The sequence below is a fragment of the Dermacentor variabilis genome, chromosome 1, assembly GCF_050947875.1.
Source record: "Dermacentor variabilis isolate Ectoservices chromosome 1, ASM5094787v1, whole genome shotgun sequence".
Classification (NCBI taxonomy): Eukaryota; Metazoa; Arthropoda; class Arachnida; order Ixodida; family Ixodidae; genus Dermacentor; species Dermacentor variabilis.
Window position 1 is genome coordinate 97,406,809 of NC_134568.1, and position 12,764 is coordinate 97,419,572.

At 47.5% G+C, this 12,764-nt stretch overlaps 1 protein-coding gene across 2 annotated transcripts in view; it reads left to right on the top strand.

The window, feature by feature from the left end:
* The window catches only part of LOC142581362 (lysosomal alpha-mannosidase-like), a 636,884-nt gene that overhangs the window by 588,953 nt on the left and 35,167 nt on the right, over nucleotides 1-12,764 (top strand). For both annotated transcript variants that reach the window (XM_075691205.1, XM_075691204.1), the window contains 5 exons: nucleotides 4,826-5,019; nucleotides 5,472-5,577; nucleotides 6,569-6,666; nucleotides 8,637-8,690; nucleotides 9,382-9,498. In XM_075691205.1, coding sequence (XP_075547320.1) covers nucleotides 4,826-5,019; nucleotides 5,472-5,577; nucleotides 6,569-6,666; nucleotides 8,637-8,690; nucleotides 9,382-9,498 — 569 coding nt within the window. The remainder of the gene's footprint in view (nucleotides 1-4,825; nucleotides 5,020-5,471; nucleotides 5,578-6,568; nucleotides 6,667-8,636; nucleotides 8,691-9,381; nucleotides 9,499-12,764) is intronic.

Sequence of the window (12,764 nt, forward strand, 5' to 3'; positions counted from 1 at the left end):
CCGGTCGGGCACAATGGGGAGGAGAAGGTGGCTCACACTGTCGTGTCGCCGCCGGTCGGGCACAATGGGGAGGAGAAGGTGGCTCACACTGTCGTGTCGGCGCCTGTCAGACCCCCTCGCTTCACAGTTGTTGGGAGCTCCTCTCCCCGGCTGCCGCGCTTCGACAAGCGTGGGCACCAATATGCACATACACTCACACACGCACATGAAGACACGTGGCATCGGAACATGCCTGGACGCGCTTGGCGGGGAGGCGTAGCGGCGACGCCGAACGGGCCAAAATGTCTGCCGCTTTGTTGCAGCCGCGCCGGCTAAACCGCGCGTCGTAGGCGAAACGTGACACTACTAATTCTTCATTTCTTCTTCAAGTGTTGTACCCTCCTTTTGTCCTTGTTCTCTTGTGATTCACTTACAGTATGTCGTTCCGTCAGCTGTAATGCGCATTTGCAAAACCAATACGTTTGATAAGACGCAGTGGTTATCATAATTTTACTACACATGTATTAAGCTGGCACATATGGTTCAGATACAGATGCCTGTTTGCGGTATTGCACGACGTTGATGCGGAGATTAGGATAATTATGACACCCGTAAGGAAGAGGCAGCTGACGGCCGTAAGCTGTTGCGTTCTTTCCGCCAAACTACCTGGCCTGGTAGTTCTGTAAAGATGCTGTACAAAAGTGACCCGCGGTGACAGAGAAATTATTATACTTAGCAGCCGACCGTACGTTTTGTAGCTTAGGTCTTCTTTCTTGTGCGCTTGTGCTACCCTTATTAATGAGCCATTTCTTGACTATGTTCTTGACTATGTGACCGCGTTTGTGTGGATGCGTAGACGTGTGCTCTTTGTTGTACTTATAAAATGCAAATAAAATATTTTCAGGCTTACTCAATCTTTGGTGTCGTGTGCGTTTATTCCAGTCGAGGCCATCGTGCCACCTGGAAACCGCATTCTGTCAGTAGCCCTACACGAAATGCAACAGCTGGAGCGCGGCGGTACAACTCGGGGTAACGGCGGCGTAATAAACGAAAACCAGCTGGGGATGCCCTTAAAAGTCAGTTCAGAGTGTGCCTCAACTCGATATGACTCAGCGCTACATGTATTCTGCTGCGCCTCGATCGTGCTACCGCCAGTTTGGTTGCTGTGTGGCAAACGTAGCGCCTACATATATATGTAGGCGCTACGTCTGCCACACAGCAACTAAACTGGCGGGTGCACGATCGAGGCGCAGCAGCCAGAAACCCAGTAAAGCCACAGAACACCTGGTAAAGCCAACGGCCATACTGTGCAAAACCCCGTTTCCGTTTCCTGTTGTACAGCGCCACCCGTGGTCACATACTTTAGTTCACGACGCCACCGCTACGCTTATTTCCGTAGCACTGTGGAAGGTACAGTTTCCCTTCTCTAAGTTTGTATAGGTGTTCTGTGGCGTAGTCTCCGCTTTGTTTGCATTGTGCCGTTCGCGCTTTTCTTCGCTGCTCGTTCTCACGGCCTCCGTTTTCGACGGCGGCAGATCGCCTGCTTGTGCAACAGCGATGCAAAGATTGCCGTGCGGTTTCAAGAAGGTTGCCGACGCCGACAGCTTTTTTTCGTGGCGGCAACCTCACGATAGGGGAGCGTCTGCTTCCGAACGTGTACGGCGTTGAACAAATTGTGGACGGTGATGTGAGAGTGAAAGCCAAGTGCGTGTCACAGGTGTCCGACAAGATCGTATATGACGTCGAGTTAGAGGTACGCACCATGTTCAGAAATTTAGCCACTTTTATTTCAATTGCAACATAAGTCACACTGGCAGCAGGAACTTCTGTTGTCATACTACTCGATGACTGCAGATCCATTGGGCTGCCTCTTGACGGTTCCGTCACATTACAAAGGCATGTTCTGGAGTCTGTTTCACACGTGTCTTGCTGCTGCTCAAGGGCTGCGTCGCTGCAGTACGAAAGCACATGTCCCGGTGGTGCTGACTGCTGAGAAGACTGTTGTGATTGCCATTGGTCTGTTTGGCGCCACTTCCATCTGCATCGCCTATAATTTAAATTAAAATTAAATTATGGGGTTTTACGTGCCAAAACCACTTTCTGATTATGAGGCACGCCGTAGTGGAGGACTCCGGAAATTTCGACCACCTGGGGTTCTTTAACATGCACCTAAATCTAAGCACACGGGTGTTTTCGCATTTCGCCCCCATCGAAATGCGGCCCGCATATAAATGAAACAGTATGTGTGCCTATTTTTTGTGGGGATTAAATTACTCCCAATAATATGTTTGCAAAGGTAACGTTCCTGTGATTGTGTGCATATATTATTCTACAAGAGTGGTACCACTACAAGTTATGATACTTGCACACTTAGATACTTAGAAAGCATGGGCAAACAACAAAAATAACGCGCACGTCTCGAGTGGCTGCTTTCCGATCTGCCGCTTCCCGACGCACGCGACGACCGCGGCTTGCATTAAATGCGGTCTGCTACCACACAAAAGTAGCGCGCGGCCCCTTTCGTTACCTGCACAACTAGTAATTTAAGTTGCAGCGTTTGGAAAAGGGAAATAATTATCTTGAGCTCGTCCATGCCGATCGCGAGTGAAGGCACGGTGCAATCAAATAAATTCGGGGGTTCTAAGTGCCAAAACCATGCCAGAACCACGAAATCATTATGAGGCCCGCTGTAATGGGGAGTCTCGGGGATAATTTTAACCTCGGGGGGTTCTTCAACATGCACAAAAATCAAAGCACACGGTAACAAGGGTGTTCTTGCATTTTGCCCCTTTCGAAATGCGGCCGCCGTGGCTGGGAATCGAGCACGCGTCGTGGAGCTTAGCGGCGCAACACGCATGCATTTACCGCCAACAAACGGCGGATGCCACCACAATTCAACAACGCGACACGCCTAAACAAACGGCCGTGCACTAAAAACAGGCATATGACTATTCCGCTTTCAAGATATTACACGCGAATGCGAAAGTATGAGGCTTACTTTACTCGGCCGCGCACTGCAGCTATCCATGCTTGTCGTCTGTCCTTCTCGTACCACTTCCCAGGAAATCTGTAGAACTTCACGGGCGGCGTACGACCTTTCGTGTCTTCGAGGCTGCTGTGGCAATCAACAACACATCAGTATTGCGTGCCACCTTTCCTGGCTGATGAGGTCGCACTCGGCATCGCAAAAACCACGCGTACGAGCGCTCCCGCCGTACAGAACACGGGCGCGCGCCAGCGCAGCGACGACCCTCGAAACTTCCATCGGTCCGCTAGGGGAGCATTCGGCGCTGGTGCCGGGCGGGCAAACTTTAGGTTGCCTCGTCTATATTGTCGTAATCCATACCGCTAAGGGCATTATGGTTCACTGAGCTGAACGTCTGTCTTGGAACTCGAATGATGTCAGGGTTTACATCCCAGCTGAGCGTGATGCATGCGATAAATATATACTTTTAGAGCGATAGCTGCTAGGGGTAGGTTAGGTAGATTTTGTGGTGTATCGTCACCGTGTTTATCATAATTTTGCCTTTACGAAAGCCATTAGGAAGCTTCAGTTGTTCCCAACCATGAATCATTCTCGCGCCCACGATCTGTAAGTCGTCGTACCGTCGTGTTATCGCCGTACTCTAGTTGTCGTCGTCGTTCCGCCAAAGTCGTCTTCGTTCTTGGCGTTACAGTAACAGTTCGTCGTTGTCTGTCAGGATAGCTATCGCTGTTTTGGGTTACACTTGAGACATTCCCTTTGAGTTGCGCTGTACAGTTGTCATTTTTTATGAGACCTGCTCCTCACCGAGGCTTCGACAGATAGGGATGATCTGCTAGATGACCGCATAGCAAATATCGTTGTTAAAAGAACAAAGATTGGAAAAGAGGATGTAGACTGTTGGTAGAACGCTAAAATACTAGTATTAATCATGAAGAACGAACCCTAAAGAAGCCTCTCCAAACACGAGGCTCTGCCAAAGGTATCGGTGCCACAAAGCTCCATAAGGTCGTTCCTGACGATCCCCGTTAAAGAAGAAGCGAAGGTTTATAGTGTCGCGTGTAACTTCTTCTACATCAAGGAAATGTCCTTAATTCTAGCGATGAGGGAAAACGGTTCCGGTGTGACGGTGCTAATATCACATTAAAACGTAATGAGCACTCTATTTCAAGGACTGCGAATAATTCGTATCACTTTCGGATGGTTTATTTTTGGAATTTGTTTTATGTATTCATTGTTTTTCGGCGCTAGTATTATGTAGCGCTACATTCTGGCTTTCAGAGTAATAAGTCTTTGATTCCATTAATAACGGCGACAAGGTTCATATTAATCGGGCAAATTCTATAGCTGCAGAAGGTATTAAGCGACATTTAATTAACACGAAAATTAACACTTCGTTCTCTGGAGCTCTTTCTTTTTCTTTACTTCCTTTTTAATTCCGCTTTGTGCGGCATATTGTGACGAAGGAGTGACTCCAGCCTTAGTGGTGCAGTCACCCTCTGGCATAAGTTCTATGGCCTGCCACACAAATTTTTCAAGCTATAAATATCACTACTATTTCTTACCCTGGGAAACTTCATGTAAGGCAAATATAACGATGTGCCTGTGCAGCACTGAAAAGTGAGCGTCGCACAGGGTCATCAGATACTTCTACCGTACTTTTCTTTCCCGCGCGTTGGCGGCATGGAAGGCATAAGCGAGCCCCTGAAACAGAGCTACCGGCGGATGAGGGTACAGAAACACTGGAAGTTCGGTCAGTGTACACCTGAAACACCCCACTCAACCCATGGCTACGCCACTGGTATAGAAGCAGCTACGGTCACGTACAATATTCGGGAACTGATTGTGCGTACGGCGTCGCAGGTCGGCTGGAGTTTGCAGGTGGCGGTTGGTGCATGAACGACGAGGCGACCACGCACTACACAGCAACGGTGGACGAGATGTCGCTAGGACTGCGCTGGCTGAACGCTACGTTCGGCCATTGCGGCCGCTCGCGCGTCGCCTGGCAGATCGACCCCTTTGGACACGCACGCCAGGAGGCCGCGCTCTTCGCACAGGTACGCGGTCACGTGCATGCCCGCACAAGCGGTCTGCTCCAAATTAACTATTCGGTTAACCTTTGTCCGAAGTTTCCACGACACTGCGCGCGTGGTATTACATTTCGTTGTTGCAGACCAGCTCACGGCAACACAGGGACGGTGAAACGAACAAGGACGAAAGCCTCTACTTCAACGAGCGTTCGAAATATGCCATCGTTGGAAGTGGAGCGCTTCTTCCCTGTCTATTTAACTGGCCCTGCATTCTTCCCCCTGCATTTCTTCCCCCAAGATATGGCTATCGTGTCCGGGTTTTTTTCCGGAGAAAGTGTTTGGGAAAGAAAAAAATGACTGTTTACACAGGGCGAATAACAGTGTCGGTTTGACCCGTCCTCCCAAATCACTACGGAGTGCTTTTATGCTGTGTCCTCCCCCCCCCCTTTGTTCTATACCACACTCATTTCATCTTCTAGATGGGATTCGACGGCTTGTTCCTGGGTCGCATTCACCTCGATGACAAAGAGTGGCGGCAGCGCACCAAGCAGATGGAGTTCCTGTGGAGAGCAGACAAGTACATCGGTATGATGCATGCGCAGAGCCAAAAAAAGAAAAGAAAAGAAATAAGAAGGAAAAAAATGAAGCACACCCGCATTACGAGTGTTTGTGGTATCTACGCCGTGCCAGGAGATATCGCCAGGCCCAGCCACCGTCCCATTGCATGTAACAACGCCAGCTATGAACGACCGCGCACACAAAGCTTTGAAAGAAGTTTTCGTCATCAAAAACGCCTGACATGCTCATTGATGGCGACTGAATACTGGTGGAATGTCATCTATGATGAAAATAATTTAATAGATAGATGCCTGCTTATATGTATGTAGTGTCTTCTACTTCGCAAACGTCACCGAATGAAACAGTATACCCATAAAACAGTTTCTCTCTCATTGAAAGCACTCACCAATCGCAGTGGATTGGTGGCGATGGCGCCCTGCTGCCGAACACGAAGCCACCGATTCCGTTGCCACTTGTGATAGTGTGTTCAGATGGCGCATAATGCAAAGACGTCCGTGTTCTATGGCTTCGTTGCACATTCAGAGAGCCCCACATTAATGCCCTACATAACGAGAAGTCTTGTCTACAGTGTCGAACATCGCTCAGGGGTAGCTTGGGTACGTAAAGTCTCATTAATTATTATTTACACCGCAGTTCGCGCGCGCACATTGCTCGATTGCTATACTAATAGGAGCTGCCTTGTGTATGAGAGCAGTTTCTAATCAATTATTTTATGCTGTGCGTCGAGGATAGCGTTACAACTAGTTACGGACATTGAGTCAGGACATGTATGGAAATGATGGTATATTCACCGTTTCGTCATGTCCAACTATCCTACAACGTACAACTACTTCACGTACATTATCGCTACAATATTGAAACAAATCTGAAAGAGACTAAAGTAAGTTTGAAACGTTATACACGCAAGTCATTCTGAAAAATGGGGGCGTGTGTGTGCTGCTTTTGACCCTTCTTTTTTTTATGACCCACGAGCCACTTGCGCTATGGCCACTTGCAGGCGAGAAAGGAGACATATTCACGGGTGTCCTGCCAAACGTATACTGGCCGCCAACGGGCTTCTGCTTCGACGTCTGGTGTGTGGACGAGACGTTGGACGTGAGTTGTTCACTCTTTTGATTTTTCACCCCGTATTCTTTCGGGAGACACTAAAGACAAGTATTAATGAGGCTTGACTCCATTATTGCACAATATGCAAGTTCTATGTATTGAGTTTAAGAGCAACAAGCAAAAAGCAGTCATTGTGCCGTTGGATTTCAGTTGAATGGCGTTGTAGACTTGTTGGCGGTGGCAGTTGACGATAATGCCATAATAACCCACAAATTACCGGAGAAGTCGCGCAAATGTCGATAGGTAATCATCAAATGATGATAAGATCTGGTAATGCTATCGCATTACAGGCACTCGGAGTTGAGCATCAGGACCTTCGGGTTCTTTTTAGAGCGCAGCTCTTAGGCGCCCGTTCCGGTGGCGAGCGTCGGCGTTGGCGTCAGCGTAACCGAGCGAACGAGCACAGCGAAAGATTAAAGAGCGAAGGCGGAGCGGGAAATGAAAGGGGACGTGAGCTGCGAACGGCGGAGACCAATGAGAAAGGCCCTTTCAATGACGTGTGCGCGGGAAACTGGTGTCATGTGGACCCGCCCGATCGCTCGATGCGTATACTCGTATCTGGTTTCTGCCAGACCGCTCGTTTCGTATTAACGTCTGCTCACGTCAGCCCTCACTGACGCTTGTTTGGTTTGCTTGGTTTGGTCTCGTTCGCGCTTGCTTCGATTGTCATGGTTTGCGATTGTTTTGTAATCTGATTGTATGCGCGGCGCGAATTGCGTAATACTTTTTGGAAGCCCCGTGGCACCAGTGATTACACTGGAACCTTCGGCGAGTCATGTTAAAAGCCGGCGCGCCTGTCACGCAGATCATATTTTCGACGATTGTCGACTCTGCTACATGTCTCTCATGCCTCTCTCAAATTCTTTGCCTCAATATATCGCGAAATGAAAACCTGCGCAAAGCTGCGCTCAAATTTCGCATTTGGGTGTATCGTAATAGTCGGTGATTTTTCGTCCTCTGATAATCAGCCTTGTCACTTAAAGGGTCCAAGCTGTGTGTGCACAATGTAGATGATCACTGAAAGGCAAGTTGTTTTGAAATCCAGGGAAAACACGGGGAAGGCGCGAGATGGAAAGCATCTGCCGCAACCGTGCCGAAGAAAGCATACGTCGCCTTGAACAAGACAAGTCCACCTGTCAAAACGTTGGCCTCGGCTTTCACTTTGTTCTCGTTTTGCTCATTAAGTTGTTTTGAAGATATATGTTTTTTATGACAGAGTTATGGAGCCTTACGCGACTAGCATATTACATATTTTACTTATTAGAATGACTTGTTTGTGTTTTCAAAAGACTAATCTTATGATCTATCCTACTGTTTGCTTGCTTTTCTGCCCCTCGAGAGGGCCATTTCGTGCTTTCGCGTGTTATCATCTCGTCGCGTTGAAATTCAGTTTTTCTTACGAAACGTAAAAGCTAGACAAAAAAAGGTGGGACAGGATCGCGGTGTGCGAAACCGCTCGTCGAGGTTTAAACTCAGTGTTCCTTACTGGCGTCCTATCAAGAAATGAACAGAAATAACCGCGACTAGTTGGGCTGCAAGCGGAACTGTTATAGATTTTCGATGAAGTCTAAAATTTCAACCGTCGTGACCCAGCCTAGCGACGACAAACTTGCACGCAGAGGCATCGTGTTGCAGACGAGCAAGATTGATCTCATGTTTTCGCCATTTATATTGGGATTTTCGCTGAAGAGAGCTGGATAGGTGCATTTCGCAACTTTACTTTTTTTTTCTGCCGTGATCATCTCACCGAAACCAGACCTATGAGTATCTTGTTTCAGTGGTAGTTTTATCGCCGTGCAAGGCGTGTCTGTTGTAGTTTTGTGTCGCAAGCTTAGCAATCCTTGGTTCGTGACACGCTTTCATTTATAAAACGGAGCAGGTATCGAAAATACGTCGCGCTTTTTCTGGCGCTGAGTGATCAATGCTGCAACGCAAACTTCATTTTTATTTCATGCCAGGCATACAACGGACAAAGGAGGGCGAGAGAGTTTCTTCATATCGTCGCTAAACAGGTAAGTGGAGACTGTCGTGTTATCTGAGTCGACCGCGATATTTGGAAATCTGTCTCGAATTTCGCAAGTGTTCCGGTGCTTGCAGGTGGCCAATGATTTTTTTTTTTTTTTCAAAGTCGCGCTAGTACGTAGTTACGAGCATATCTGCGACAGCAGCTTTCAACGAGCTTAGCAAACAATGTTGCGCGGGAAATTAGGTTTGCAAATGTACCGCGGTTGCACGTTCAAGCAACGCAAGTTAGTTCAAGGCCAAATAATAATAAAAAAAATATTTAGTTTGTTGTACTGCATTAAAAAAATAAGGAAAGAAAACGCTGGACTGAATATCGACAAGTAATTAACCAGCTTGAACACGCTCTGCGCGACTTCTGGGTCCGCGGAAGCAAATTTCCTGCTTATTTCGACTTTACCCTGCATGCAAGTTTTCACAGAAATGTTCGTAAGGCAGGAACTCTCAAGAAGCTGAATATCCCGAATCCAAGGGCGTACTGTTCTCCTGAATCACGCACGAAAGTGCAGAGTACACCTTTCAGCTCATTAATGCGAACTTCAGTTTCCAGAAAATACAACTTTTTCATGCCTTCCGTAATTGTCACAAATATTTCTCTATCATCTGTACCTGTTCACTGCACTGCAGGCGCTGTACTTTGACGCAAAATTGTCAAATTTTGTTCGTTGCCCTTCTTCTCAGGCCAAGCACTACTCCACGAACCACACCGTAGTGACCATGGGCATGGACTTCCACTACAGGGACGCTTCTAAGTGGTTTCGCAACCTCGACAGCCTCATCCATCACATCAACGCAGAGGTCAGCCACTTTTACCAGCAGGTTCTATGGTCTCGTTGCGTTCGTGTGTAGCTCACAGGTAAAACAGATTTTGCATGAAGTACCGCCTGTCAGCGAAACAGACGCGTACGAGAGCTTAGAGCAAAAGAGTATCTAAACACCTTTCACTGATGGAAAACTGCCGGTATACGCTTAAAAGCACTTCTTGTTGGGCTAGTTGGTAGCTGTTCATTGTGGCGCCCTGTCCCGTTCTCTTCTCTTGTGTGTGTCCGTTTATTTGGCGTCTTCATATTTTATAATGCCGGTATACGCAAATGCACGCCGTGTTTCAAGTGTACGGCTTCCCCAGTCGGCTTTTTTTGGAACTCGGCCGTCTGGTACTCTCCATTGCTTTTCAGGTATCGAAAACAGAAACACCACTCGACGGTCTTCAAAGGAAACGCGACGCTTCGACATTCGCAGCGAAACAATCGGCATTACATCCACTATTTAGCAAATATCGGGGCTCTGTACATGTTTATATACATGGATGGTTCTGTCGAAAAGAATCTGCGACAGCAGCCTATGCCATCCGGGCCTTACAAGAGAAGCACGCTTGTCGGCCGGGACGCACGTAGTCGTAAACAGCAGCAAAATTAGTGTCAGTGGTCCAAGCCACAGACTTTTTAACATATACGAAATACGAAAAAAGAAAGGACAATCGGTACAAACACCTTGTCGGCTTCAGCAAGTCTCGAAACTATCGACGAAAGCCAACCACACGCATGTATAACTATGCATTCGATACTAAAGTTTTTAACTCGGGCTGCTCAGTGAAAACAATAAGTGTTACTGCAGTGAGTCCTAGGACATGTAGGCACAACAGGAGATGAATTACTGGACTCGCTGGTGAAATGGCCTCATAAGGATGCGGAAGTTCACCTTATTCCTTTCCCACCAATGGATATGCGATGCATATTAAGAAGTACTAACGAAGGAAATGCTTATGTCCATCTGATTTGAAAGAAATAATCAGGAATCGATCATTTACGAAGCAGTACAATTTGAATCTCAACCTTTCAAGAGCTACCAAGACACTAACTCCTCCAGCTCCTTGGTTCACTGTGCCTTAGTCGACTGCGCTTTTTTCTGCTTGCAGATGATTGTGTGTTGTATATACCCGTGGTGCTCTGTTTAGGATCAGCTTCTACTAAATGGTACGTTTGGCAAATAAATAAATAAGAAGTCAAAGGTACTTGGGCATCCTACGTGGATGAATGCGAAAGAACTGCGACGTACACCCGATAACGACTCGTTTTACGAAACGTAATGGTATTGGTTTCCTTGTATCATTTCTCGCACCACGTGTCTCGGCCTCGGTCGAGTACTTGCGTGGACGTCTAAGAGAGCCGGGCGCAGCTACTGACTGAGAAGTCGAAGTCGAAGGTTCGTCCATAGGAGCGCACGACAGAACTCACCGAAATCACCGCACCGACAGCTGGCAGCGGGCCAGTGCGGTCAGCGCCTTCGCAGAGGGAGGGGCACTATGGGAACGCTGGCATGAGGAGCGGTATCGGAGCCAGCTGTGGAAGAAGACGACGACGAACGCGCGAGCAGTGGCGCGAACGCATCGTTGTGACCACGTGACTTTTTGTACGATCTCCGGCCACGCCGCTAAATTTTCCGCTTCAGGAGCCATACAATACTTTCGCATGTATAAAATAAATTAGTACAAAACATTTTACGTACCACATAAAACACATGTCATTCCCGGCTTGTTCCTGTGGCAGTGACGACGAAGGCGTTGACTGTCTACTCCTTTATTGAGTCATGGCTTGAGGCTGCAACAACTACCATTTTCCCGGACACGCATATGCAACGCATATGTGGCAGAGAGGACAAGAAGTGCACGGAATCGATGCGCATTGACCTTTCTCGCTCCTAAAACTGCTCGGCCCGTGGCCATCGAAAACAGCGCAGCAAGAAGCACTCAATGCACTTGCGTATTTCCTTGAAGACACAGGCATTCTAAACGCGTACTCTGGTGCCGAACGTTTATATTTTACACATAATTTTAGACGATGTACTCTGCATGGTTTGTCAACTCTTCCTATTTGTCCGGGAGACTCCCGAATTGCGACTAATCCTCCCCATTGTACGGGCATGGCCATAATGCTTCTGAAGTACTGCGCCCCCCTCCCTAGAATACATAAATAAAAATAAAAAGAGAACACCGCGTCATGCAGCACAGCCGCATCGTAACTGCGATTATGCGCTAGGTAGCTACGTCAAGTCGAATTTAAATCCGAGCCAATTGTAAGTGGGCGGTGTGAGCATAATTCAGTTGACTTCATATCGAAGCGTGCGTTGAGGAGTGCGCATGAGCCAAAGGTCTAATATGCGTTGCATAATGGCCGGGTTGCTTAAGCCAGCTTCGCCGTTATATAGATCTGTTATGCAGTGAAGCATACTAAGAGTCGCACGGGGCCACTGTCACGGGACGTAGTAGTTCCTTAATTATACACGCACGAAAACACCATCCCCGGTCACAGCACCAGAGCCAAGACGTCTAATAACTGTACTGACAGCCATTAAGAGTTGTTTCTGTTGTTGTGGCGATTCTAGCCCTTCTTTAGCACACCTTGCGCTCCCCGTATATTAGGCCTTAAGGGGGCCTAGTACGGGTTCCTTAATTACACACGCGTGCACGCGCCAGCTCTGGTCACGGTACGAGCACCGAGACATCTAATATGTGTAATGGAAGCCACTCAATGCTGTTTATGACGTTGCTTTGGCCCCGAAAGAAAAAGAGAAATTTTTTTTCTTCGTAGATTGCCACAAAATACGGCCCCACAAGTTACACAAGTGTCCAGCCATAACAAAAGGAAAACTGCAATTATTGCTTCGTCTGAATGAAGGCGCGTGTACGCCTCGGTCAGCTATAACATTCGTCGTCTGAAAATCCTAGCATGTTCAACTAAAGGCAGCTTTTTCCACTCGCTACGATTTGGGTTACGTCTTTCTTTAGGCTAGTTCTGTGTTTATATATATATATATATATATATATATATATATATATATATATATATATATATATATATATATATATATATATATATGGAGGATAGAAACAAAACAGGAGGAGCATTGACGTCATGTTTTTGAAGCCCGAAACGCAGCCATGTTGGTGTGTCATCTCCCGTTGTGCCTCCACTCTGCTCGCCGGAGCAGATAGGCGGGAGCTTTGAATTGCATTGCTACGAGCCGCCGGTAGTGTGTGCTGCTGACGCGCGTCACAACAGAGCCTA